Raw genomic sequence first — 13,167 nt, forward strand, 5'->3', positions numbered from 1 at the left:
CATAACAAGTTAGAATGACTTCTCAATTTTAATAATAAAAGCAAAGAAAATATCAGGTAGTGCTCATTTATGTGTTCCTCATTGCCCAATGACTTTGGAAAAGAACTACAATTTATTATTACTGTGGGACCTGAGGCAACCCGTGGTTTTCAAATGATTTCTTATAACGTGAGAACCACCGTGCTTTGGGTATTTGCCACACCTGCATTCAGAAGTAAGTAGAGGTCTTCGGGAAAACAACGTCCTCGGTTGTCTCTATAGCCACAAATGTCTTACCTTCGTCTTGGCAGGCTGATGAGGGGTTGTTTATGGCACCTCTTGCTAAGGCTGAAGAGCTTGTGCACAATTTTCTGTGCCTTTAGGAAAAGTTGCTTCATGCTGTTCTCCAGTTGTTCATGGCGGCGCTGGAAGTTAGAATCCATGGTCCACAGGTGCAGTATGGTAGATGTGTTGAGAAAATAATTTGTAGGCAGCCTTTTCATAAAGAATTTGAATTCATCTGGAAAAAAATTGTTAAATCCAATACTTTAATCATGAACAATTCCCAAGCACATTTTACATGTTGATATTAAAAAATAAAAACAATCTATTATTTTTGAGCAGCAAATTAACAGAAAGAATATTTTTACACTTTAATAATATTTTCTCTTTTGTTCCCCTTCAAGTAGAACTTTCAGGGAAGACAATATTTAAAATAATTTGGGCGTAAGCAAAGAGTTTGGGCAGAAAATTTAAGCTGAGTTTATTTTTTTTCATTGTCTCCTTTTGATGGGCTTTGAATATACTTTCTCCTTAGGTAGAGGTCATTAATTTATTCTTCATTTGCGCTAATAGTATTAGTAATTCTTTCCAAGTATTTTATGTCAAAGAAATATTCTAAAAAAATATTTTTTAAATTAATTTTAATGGGGTGACATTGATTAATTAGGGTACCTAGATTCAGAGAAAACATCTCCAGGTTATTTTGACATTTAATTATGTTGTATACCCATCACCCAATTTTTGTTAACTTACTGTAGAATATATATAGTATAATGAAGCACATATGTTAATGTTTAAAGAAAGCAAAATTTTGAAGTGCAGAAAATTACAAGATTCAATGGTACTCTCATTATTCCCTTTAACTAACCATTTATAATTTGTCATGAGATAATAGATACAAACATAAATATATACTAAGAGAAAAAAAAGAATTTAAAGTTCCAATATGGATTCTTGTTTTTAATGTACTAATTATTCCTGAAATGGCCTCATTTTCAAATATCTGATTAACCAACAGCAGATGCAAAAATTAATGCTACATGAAAATAGATAATAAATTAAAAGGCCTATTCTTTATCCAAAAACAAAAGATAGTTGAGATAATAGCCAAAATACAGAAACAACACAAGAGTCCATAAAAATAAATGAAGTTCTATACATAAACCTTGAAAATACTATGCTAGCTAAAATGAGCCACCACAAAAAAAAAAAAAAAGACATGGTATGATTCCACTTATAGGAAATATTTAGCATAGTAAGTTCACTTAGAAAGTAAATCAAAAATTACCAAGGGATGATGAAAGGGGAAATAGGAAATTATAACAGAAAAGGTACAAAATCTCTGTTTTGGGAGATGACAACTGTTTGGGGGAAAAAGGCAGCAGCAGTGGTTGCAAACATTGGGAATGTAGTTCATGTCATGGAATTGTACAATCGAAATGATTACAATGGCAAGTTTTATCTTATATACACTTTACCAAAATAAAAAAAAATTTAAATAGTTGAGCCTTTCCTTCATCTCTTTTTTATCTGAAATAAATATTATAAACGGACTCAAAACATGAAGTTTTTATTGCCTTTTTTTATTGATTTTAATTTATTGTGTTTACATAGATTCTAGTGTTGCTCCGAATACAGCCCCCCTCCCCCGTATTCCCCTCAACATCTCCCTTGCCTCCCTCCTCACAGCACCCTCCCCCCTTCCCTTCAGCTTTATTCCATCCTATCATCCCCTTTCCCTCTGTTCTCTTTTCCTCTGGTCCCTTTGATACCTCCTCTGTCTCTATTCCATTCCTCAGTTCTCATTGTTCCTTGAATTCCTCAAATGACTGAGGTCATATGATATTTTTCTTTCTCTGCCTGGCTTATTTCACTTAACATAATAGTTTTCAGGTCCATCCATGTTTTCGCAAAAGGTAAGCTTTCCTTCTTTTTTATAGCCCCATAGTATTCCATAGTATATATGTACCAAAGTTTTTTAATCCACTCATCCACTGACTGACAGTTGGGCTATTTCCAGATCTTCGCTATTGTGAACAATGCTGCCATAAACATGGGGGGTGCATTTCTCCTTTGAAACAGTGCTATATGTTTTGGGAGTATATTCCTAAAAGTGGAATGGCTGGGTCAAAAGGCAGTTTGATTTTTAATTTTTTGAGGAATCCCCATACTGTTTTCCACAGTGACTGCACCAGTCTGCATTCCCACCAGCAGTACAGGAGAATTCCCTTATCTCTACATCCTCGCCAGCACTTATTCTGTGTTGTTTTGTTAATGAGCGCCATTCTGACTGGTGTGAGGTGATATCTCATTGTGGTTTTAATTTGCATTTCTCTAATGATTAGTGATGTTGAGCATTTTTTCATATGCCTATTGGCCATCTGTATGTCCTCTTTGGAGAAATGTCTATTCATTTCTTTCACCCACTTTTTGATTAAATTGTTTTTCTTCCTGGTGTTTGTTGAGTTTTACAAGTTCTTTATAAATTTTGATTATTAATCCCTTATCAGACATATTGCCGAATATGTTCTCCCATTGTGTAGTTTGTCTTTTTATTCTGTTCTTATTATCTTTAGCTGTGCAAAAGTATTTTAGTTTGATATAGTCCCATTTGTTTATTGTCTTTTATTTCACATGCCCGTGGAGATAAATCAGCAAATACATTGCTGCTAGAGATGTCAGAGAGCTTACTGCCTATGTTTTATTCTAAGATGCTTATGGTTTCACAGCTTACATTTAAGTCTTTTATCCATTTTGAGTTTATTTTTGTGAATGGTGTAAATTGGTGGTTTAGTTTCATTTTTTTGCAGGTAGCTGTCCAATTTTTCCAACACCATTTGTTGAAGAGGCTGTCTTTACTCCATTGTATGCTTACCTCCTTTGTGAAATATCAGTTGTCCATAAAGATGTTGGTTTACTTCTGGGTCCTCTGTTCTATTTAATTGATCTATATGCCTGTTCTTATGCCAGTACCAGGCTGTTTTGAGTACAATGGCCTTGTAGTATAACTTGATATCAGGAAGTGTAATACCTTCCACTTTAATCTCCCTTTTCAAGATTAATGAGGTTATTTGTGTTCTTTTTTGGTTTGATATAAATTTTTGAAATATGTGTTCTATATCTTTGAAGTATGTCATTGGTATTTTAATTGGTATTGCATTGAATTTTTAAATTGCTTTGGGTAATATAGACATTTTAATGATGTTTATTATTCCTAACCATGAGCATGGTATATGCTTCCACTTGTTTGTATCTTCCTTGATTTCTTTTATCAATGTTTTATAATTTTCTGAGTACAAGTCTTTAATCTCCTTGGTTAAGTTTACTCCTAGGTACTTTATTTTTTTGGTTGTAATTGTGAAGGGGATTGTTTCCTTCATTTCTCTTTCTGACAGTTCATTGTTAGTGTATAAATATGCCTCTGATTTCTGAGTATTAATTTTATATCCTGCCACCTTGCTGAATTCATTTATCAGGTCCAGTAGTTTTTTGACTGAGACTTTATGGTTTTCTAAGTACAGTATCATATCATCTGCAAATAATCATAGTTTTACTTCTTTTTTTCCAATTTGGATGCCTTTTATTTCTTCTTCTTGTCTGATTGCTGTGGCTAGAACTTCCAGAACTATGTTGAATAAGAGTGGTGAAAGGGGGCACCCCTGCCTTGTTCCTGATCTTAAGGGTATTGCTTTTAATTTTTGCTTATTGAGTATGATGTTGGCTGTGGGTTTGTCATCAATGGCCTTTATTATGTTGAGGTATGTTCCCTGTATTCCCACTTTGCTGAGAGTTTTGATCATAAATGGGTGCTGGATTTTATCAAATGCTTTTTCTGCATCTATTGAAATTATCATGTGATTTTTCTCCTTCCTTTTGTTTATGTGATGAGTCACATTGATTGATTTACAAATATTGTACCAGACTTGCCTCCTCAGAGGTTTTCATTGTTTTTAATTCTTGTTAAAACTATTTACTTTGTTAAGAATATTGTGTCACACCCATTTTTGTCTAGGAAATGGTTGGGTTAATGCCACAAACACACATCAACACACTGCAAGATTTGGAAAATGTTTTGAACAACTGAACAAGTATTACTTGGCAAATGAGACAAACTATATTTTAGTCAGTCTTCTACCCATCAAATTGTTATACAGTATGCATTAAACCTCAGCCTCCCTGGGTCTTGATTTCTTCCTTTGTAAATGACTCAGACAGTTGTAGAGGATCATCTCATGTAATTATAAAAGTCTATGATGTTATGAACAGTTGTTTTAAATCCCCATTTACCATATTTTTCCCTCCATTAGATGCACTCTTTTCTTCCATAAGTGGTGGGGAAAATGCCCATGCATCTTATGGAAGGAATATTCATTTTTTTTAGCTGCTGCGGGTTCCCAGACAACTAGAAGAGTATTTGGACATTAAAGTTTCTTCTCATTTGTTAGTAACAGTGCTAATGATTGTTAATACTGCTGTTGAGTTTACATTGTTGAAATATTATTGTGGTATATTTTATTAAATATTTTAACACACCATTTGGTTCAGAATTTTTTTTCTTATTTTCATCCTTAAAACCCTTGGTGTGTCTTATGGTCAGGTCTGTCTTATGGAGCAAAAAATACGCTAATTAGTTTTAAATATCCAATTCAAAAATAGTTGTTTTCATATGCCAACTGAATTAGGGCAAGGTGTATTAACACTCGTTCCTTGTATGTAGGCACCATCACTATTTCAGTTTTTTAAAATTACAATGTTAACATTAACACTTCTAAAAATATGTCATTTCTCATCTGATAAATAAGCCACATTAATTCAGACATACATTTAGAAAACTCCATTTACATTTATCTCATGTGTTAGGGCTATTTTGGTATTCAGATCCAAACTATTTCATCAATGCTAGAATATGCAACTTTTTAACAATGTAACGGGAAAAGATATTAATAAATACAAGGGCTGTTATTTCTTCCGCAACAAATAAATACAAAAACCTGCCATCATTTTGGACATAGAAGGTGTAGACTTTACCAGGAGAAGGAAAAATAAAACAAACAAAAAAATAATATTTTTCTAGCAAATAATGACAAGGAAAGATGTTTGAGGATATATTCATTTGATATGCTTTGAATCTATTTTTTTTTAAGTAAGCAGGGTATAAATAAGAAATGCATTTTAAAATTCCAATTTCACAGTACCCTACGTTTTCTTTGGTCCCATATGTCTCTTTCAGTTTCTGTCTTTTAAATAAAGGAGCTGATGTGTGGAAACTGGAAGACATCCTGGGATTTATTCACAGAGCAGATGCCACTTCTTTGAAAACTAATCATTCATTTCATTGTCATCTTTTACTTGAAGACTTTTGATAAGCCTTTATTGTTTCATGGGCATGCATATTTTAATTCTTTTCATTGTTTGTTATAATAGTATTCTGAAAGTCTGCAAATCAGTAAATTATAATTGAGGTAGAGTTTAAAATAGAATTTAATGTCATCGAAGGGGACATAATGGTGTCCGCTGAAAACCGTCACTAAGTCATTTCTAAGAAACAGAGTTTTACCATAACACTCAAATAATGACTTCATATTGAAGTCATTAGAGTATCATTGACAGTCACCCAAAACATTTATTGGACACCTGTTATACACAGAATATAGAGATGTCCCAGTCTATGAAAGTGAATATGGATAAACCTTTCATCATTTTTTTATGAGACAAATGACATGAAATACTTTTAAGTGATAAAATACCATCTTTAGTGTCTGAAATTCACTTTAATTAGAAGTCAACAGCATCCCCAGACTGACTGCCATGGAGATTTTCCCCTTGCATTGATGGCCAATGGTAAAATCCATATTTGTAGGATATAAAAATGAAATAGAAATGATACATTTGATTACATAAGTTTAGTGATTTACAAAACTAGAAAGAGAAAATACAATGATTAGGGGACACCAGATAACATCTTATCTTATAATAGTTTCCAAAGTCATGCAGAAGATAAAGTACTATTGCTGTTCTTTTTTCTTTTTTTTTAAATTAATTTTTAGAAAGAAAGGGGAGAGAGAGAGAAAAAACAACAACATTGATTTGTTGTTCCACTTATTCATGCCATCACTGGTTGATTCCTGTATGTGCCCTGACCAGAGATTGAACCTGCAGCCTTGGCATGTTGAGTTGATGCTCTAACCAACTGAGATGCCCAGCCAGATCCTTTTTTTTTTTCTTTTTGCTGAAGCTACTATTGCGTTTCAATTGGCAAATAAACAGTGACTAGCCATACTTTGAGGGGAGAATACAGCTATAAAATTATCTCATGTAATCTGAAATATCTGTGTAAGTATGTATCACTTGAATACTTTTCCCTGTAGAGCTTTGAGGACTATAGAGACAATAACTCCAACAACAACAATAATAATAATGACATCCTCTGTGCTGGCAGGAGTTTATTGTCACTCATTCTTCTTAACAAAACTATTTCACATGAAGCAAAGAATAATGAATGCTAAGAGAAATGCATGGTATTAATGAAGTCTGTGGAGACAATTTTCCAATAAATTACAGAAGATGAGCTGTGTACCATATTGACTCACCAGACTGCTACTATCGCCATTAAAAATAAAGCATTTTAAAAATAGTATAACAAGGTTTGTTGCCTTCCCCTCCTTCCCCTGATAGAAACTCTAGTTAACACTTGATATCTAATTAGCTAATTTAAAATTAATGATCTGTCTCTCTCAATTAATGTGAGTTCTTACTTTGGGCAGGAATGCTTTTAAGTGCTTTAAATATTAATTCAATTCCCCCAATAACCCTTCATGTAAATTTTATTGGAGTAGTTTTGTATGTAGAATGCAAAATATTTCTAGTTTCACAACTCTAACATCAGCAAAAATTATTAAGACTAATGCATTTACATATAGATCCCATGTAATTATATATTTTTATGCTCTTTATTCTCATGCTTCACAGTTGAATTAAATAGATAAGAGTGGGGAACTGAACATCTTCAGGCTGGAAAGGAACTAGTTGTAAGTATATAGAGCCGGACTTTTTTTCTGCCTACAGTGATGAGTATGGAAAACATTGACCAAAACAGTTGATTATGTATTTTTAAATATTCAGAATCGCTCTTCAGAAATGTTTTAGAATATAGTTCAAGGATGTTATAAAGCATTCTGAAGCTTTGAAAGCATATGATTTACTTTCTCAAAATCAGAGAACAGCAATCAGGTATTTTTTTTTGTTAGTATTATTACTTTAAAGTGATTTCTTAACTTATAAGTCCACCAAAATAATTCAGAAGAAAGGCTGCTATCTTGCTATCTTTAGAACATAGTACTATGGATAGGGAGAAGAGAACTGAGGTGGAGACTGGTGCTTTTATGGGTTTTATGAATTCATATGAATATATTTTATTAAAATTAAAAAAAATGTGAATCCCTATAAAAACATACCTTAAAATATCTTAAATTGTCAATACACAATATACATATCTCATGTTTCAAAAATACTAAATTAAGCAAATTGACATTGAAATAAGATAATATCACAGATGTGCCTTGACTAACTGTGGGGTTACGTACCAATAGACCCATCTTAAATTGAAGATATTATAATTTGAAAATGCATTTCATATACTGAACCTATTGATAATCACAATTTAGCCTAACCTGCCTCAAACAAGCTCAGAACACTTACATCCACCTGCAGTTGGGCAAATATTTTGAGCATTATCTCAAAAATAAATGCCTTCCTCTTCTCCCCAGAAGCAGCAGACACAGGTGGGAACTTTGCTGATAAATGTCTGATACCCAAAGAAGTACAACTAATAGACAGTTGTGACCCATTCCATAATCCTGACTAGAATTGGCTGATTTCTACTTTTACAAAGTTATTTTTTCCCTCCCACCAAACATTTCTAAGGGATCATTTAAATGATTTGTCTCAGTTGAGAATTTTCCCAACTTCTCCATTAAATCACTGCTACGACTTTAAGTGGCCACATATTGATGCAAGTCTGTTCAAACCATTCTACAAGCCACGGCGTAGCGTTTATACTGATATTGACAAAATACTATAATCTAGCATAAAGTAAATGACAATTCTGTTCAGTCGCATGTGAGCTGATTTCAGGGCTAGAGAGTGATGGGCACCCACGGGCATAAATCAGAGACTGAGCCTAATTTCTTAGTAGCTGTCTAGAAACAACTTGTGCTTTCCCTGACTGTTTTTCTCTTTCTCTGAAAGAGGCACCGCAGTTTTATGTTAAACTACTTAATACAGGTAAGCCAATTAATGAGCCCTTCCCTGATGCCTTGTTGATGAACCTCCCTTCAAGTGTTTGAGAAATTACCCAAACAGTGCTTTATCTTTAAATATAAAATCTGTAAGCGCCCTGGCCAGTTAGCTCAGTGGCAGAGCGTCGGCCTGGCGTGAAGGAGTCCCGGGTTCGATTCCCGGCCAGGGCACACAGGAGAAGTACCCATCTGTTTCTCCACCCCTCCCCCTCTCCTTCCTCTCTGTCTCTCCCTTCCCCTCCCACAGCCAAGGCTCCATTGGAGCAAAAGTTTGCCCGGGCGCTGGGGATGGCTCTGTGGCCTCTGCCTCAGGCGCTAGAATGGCTCTGATTGAGACAGAGCGACGCCCGGATGGGCAGAGCATCGCCCCCTGGTGGGCGTGCCAGGTGGATCCAGGTCGGGCGCATGCGGGAGTCTGTCTGCCTCCCCATTTCCAACTTCAGAAAAATGCAAAGAAAAGAAAAAAAAATCTGCAAGACTCAGGCCTTCACTTTCCTGGGGCCCTATCAGAATCGATGCATCATCATCTCAGCTATCTACCCAGAGCTAGAATCTTAAGCTGTTTTTGCTAGAAACAGCGCCATTTCTTCAGAGGGGGTGACCACATCAGCAAGTAATGGCTGGTGTGTAGTAGCAGTGATGATGTCACAAAGTAAATCTAATGCAAGATTTTTGTGTCCTGATGATGTAACTAATGCAAGAGTATGCTTCTCTAGATTTCCTGGGGATTCTGTGTGTAATCCATTACCCTAAATCAGGGGTCCCCAAACTACGGCCCGCGGGCCACATGCAGCCCCCTGAGGCCATTTATCCGCCCCCGCCGCACTTCTGGAAGGGTACCTCTTTCATTGGTGGTCAGTGAGAGGAGCATAGTTCCCATTGAAATATTGGTCAGTTTGTTGATTTAAATTTACTTGTTCTTTATTTTAAATATTGTATTTGTTCCCGTTTTGTTTTTTTACTTTAAAATAAGATATGTGCAGTGTGCATAGGAATTTGTTCATAGTTATTTTTATAGTCCGGCCCTCCAACGGTCTGAGGGACAGTGAACTGGCCCCCTGTGTAAAAAGTTTGGGGACCCCTGCCCTAAATGATGTTCTTATCAGAGGTGGCAGACAGCCTGTTTTCCAAACTTGTAGCCAAGAAGCTGGGCTGATGGAGGTACTGACAGCAAACAGAATAGGCACTTGGTTTCTGGACTAGTTGGGGGTGGGGTGTGGGGTGAAAAAGGCGTTTTAAAATCCATACAGTAAGAGGGGTGGAACGCTGACAACAGAAATACCACCTGCACTCATTGAGAATAAAGAGCTTGTCGTAGAAATGGCATGGCATTTGGGACAGTAGTAGAATGAATGAATAAAGAACATGAAAAATTCAAAGACTGAAGGTGAGTTGTTTACAAATAAAGATGGCTTAAGAGCTGAGATTCCTCTACTTTCTTCTCACAGCACAGAATGAGTGCCAGAAACTTTCACAGCCTGTTCCCAAGAAAGCACCTCTCTCTCACAGCTGTAAGGCTTCAAAACAAACCTTGATCCCAAGGTTGAATTTAAATTCCTGCCAGATGTTGCAGTTATTAAAAAACATGGATTGGGAAGCCATGGGAACCTGGGAATAGGAAGATGGATAAATGTGGCTGGCATTAACATGGAGTAATCCAGAGCATTAATGATGCGTGCTTCCCCTGCCCTCAAGAACTAGAACCTTCTGCTTTGTCTGACGGACGAACCCTGTCTTGTTTTCAGTCATTGTAATGTTTTAAATTAAAAGAATGACTTTGATTGAGAAGCCAGTATTCCTCATATATCCTACTTCTACCACCCATCATGCAAGCCCAAAGGGGACTTATTGAAAATATTCTAAGGTAAGACTGATTTGTCAATAAACTTTGAAGATTCACTACTTTTTATTGGAAAAGAACACTGAATGCTTTGGTACAAACACGAGCTACCAGCATCACTGATTAACACTGTTTCAGCTGTTTTCTGCAAACTGGGAGCACGAGTTAGTAAGAAACCAGGTGAGCTCTCTGATCTCCATGAGGACACACTTACCCCTTTATGACTGAGGCTACTAGTAGCTATTAACCATTAGAGGCACAGTGGACATAGGTATCGTAATAGACAACAGACCTAGGGCCACTTAGAATGTCTACAGTGAAGAAATCAGGGATGATCCCTAGGGACCTACATATAAGACATATACTTGAAGTTCTATTTAATTTGTATAACTGGATAAAAAGTAAAGTCTAGCAACAAATGCCTGACTGAGTCATCACAAGAGAGAGTGATGTTGCCTATCAAATTTTGCATCATTTCGAAGACTCAGAACCTCATAGCACAGCGTAAGCAGGGTAAATCTTTCTTTGCACCATAAAGTCATTCCTAGAGCTCCTGAATGCCATGATATTTCATTCATCACAGTGTGATGGTATGGAAATAAGAGCAAATTGGGGGTTTTCTCTGACTCTCCTTCAAATTAGGTCCACTGAGACCCTTACCCATGTCATATTTCTTTCCCAGTTCTTGTCTAAAGAACCGGAAGGTCACTGGCCCTCTAACCTATTATGAAGTACTGTTTATTAAGGTTAGAAGGATAAAATGAACTGTCCCCTTCCTATCCAAAGTAAGACTGCTTGCTTTTTATGCATGACACAATCGCAGGCATTAGAGATCCACTCAGCACTGAAAATTGTGGGGATAGTATTCATATTCCATCTCCAATTAACCTGCTATGCTATCTCCAGCTCAATCAGAGTCACTCCGATTACACGACTTGTCCAGATATAGCTCCCAGCACGAGGAATGGGGCTTCTCTCCTGGTCTACAAGTGGTTTTTTCTACCATGGTCAGCAGTGGATACCGGAAGTCGTTTTCCTTTCCTGTGTCAGGTAGGAGACCTGAACTCTCTAATCTTACTCTCGGGTTACATCATTTCTCGGTCCCTGTGCTATAACTTATTTCACAGGTTTGCAGGTTGTTTTACTGTGCCACAAACTTATATTGATCATGACATACTGAAAAGACACAAAACAAACAAACAAGAAAAAAATAACGAGCGGCTGGTGTCCTGGCTGCCGGTCCACACCTGAGCACATACATCTTCTAACAAACAAGTCAAGCACCTGATGCTTGAGTGAGATGTCTGGGAGTCCGGTGGTCCTGAACACATTTGAATACTCTCCCCAAAGTAAATCACAGGCAAGCGCTCGTTCAGCCCTCCATCATCACAAAGGCATGCAAACCTTGGAAGATGCATCAAGTAAAGCATCTGAGAGCATTCCTGAAAAGGATGACTTCAGTGATCTGCGTGGAGGGCCTGCTGCAGATTCATTGGCTTCTGGGTGTTTTCAGGAAAGGGGCTCTGGCTGTGTGATTTAAGGACTGTTCCTGCCTTCACCTCTGAGTAGACTTGCCAGTCCTCCTGCTGAAGCTGTGACCTACCCCATCCACCGTCTCTAGATAAATTCCCTTTCTATTGCAGTCAGATTCTGTTCTTGCAAAAATGCAGACTGATGTAGAGCTAATTGAGCCCTTGAAGGGACTTATACTCTGGAGTTCGCAAGAATACAGCAAATATTTATTGAATGTCTACTGTGGGCCAATCACTGTGCTAGTTAAGTGTTAAAACTACAATAATCATCATTATTATAGCTTTCTTCCTAGTACTGTTATTATAGTACTTACTTCCTAGGTCTTCTGTGTTGATTAGATAATCACCATGAACACATAATAAAATGTCTTATGTAATTAGTAATAAATAAATGCTAGCTCTTATTTTTCTTTCCACAATTTATTCAGTGTTTCTAAGTGGGTGTGCTATGCTCTCTACCTGGGTTATCTAACTTTGTGCTTAACAACAGTTGCAGAGAGAGGTACTATTATTCTCTGCATTTTACTAATGATAAAATGTGCCTTAAAAAGGATCAGCAAATTGTTCAAAGTGACACACTTATTAATTAGAATCCAGAACAAAACAAGTCTGAATAAGAGCTAGCTTCCTATCTTAATGAGCATAAACACTTCTGAGAGTTGACAGGAAAATAAAATTATTATCTCTTACATCTAAAGGGTGCTTTCCTTTGCTAGGATTTTCACAAACATTATCACAACCAATATCATAATAGCCATGCAGTAGAACAGGCTGGTTTTATTAAAATGTGATGTGAAACTAATTCAAATTATGGGATCATTGCACAAAGCCAACTATAAGAGAGAAAAAAAATGAGAAAAATAGTAGACTCAAAGAAATATAAAAAGAGAGATCATTTGATATTTTCTGAGGATCAAGACAAAGTTTTATTTTTCTTTGAATTTTCCCTTTACGAAGGCCTAAGGCAGCTCATTACACATACTATGAATAAAGTCTATATTTCTCAAATGGTTTAACCAACTGTCAGGATCCAGAAAGAAACAGTTGAAGGTAAATATGAATATGTACCAAATATTTAACTGGCAAAAGTAGAATTGAGTTTAATCATATAAAATATGGAGCTCACACAAGTGCCTCATGTGGGGAAAATAAAAAGTTGAGCATCCCATCTAGAGGAAAATTGCTGAACATATAAGCAATAGCTGTCCCTGAGGTATGTTAGTTTAAACTTAAGGTT

The 13,167-nt window shown here is 36.2% G+C and overlaps 1 protein-coding gene across 4 annotated transcripts in view; it reads right to left on the bottom strand.

The window, feature by feature from the left end:
* The window catches only part of BRINP3 (BMP/retinoic acid inducible neural specific 3), a 327,366-nt gene that overhangs the window by 38,907 nt on the left and 275,292 nt on the right, over positions 1 to 13,167 (bottom strand). For all 4 annotated transcript variants that reach the window (XM_066253514.1, XM_066253513.1, XM_066253515.1 and 1 more), the window contains one exon: positions 277 to 499. In XM_066253514.1, coding sequence (XP_066109611.1) covers positions 277 to 499 — 223 coding nt within the window. The remainder of the gene's footprint in view (positions 1 to 276; positions 500 to 13,167) is intronic.

Source organism: Saccopteryx bilineata, chromosome 1, assembly GCF_036850765.1.
Source record: "Saccopteryx bilineata isolate mSacBil1 chromosome 1, mSacBil1_pri_phased_curated, whole genome shotgun sequence".
NCBI classification, from domain to species: domain Eukaryota; kingdom Metazoa; phylum Chordata; class Mammalia; order Chiroptera; family Emballonuridae; genus Saccopteryx; species Saccopteryx bilineata.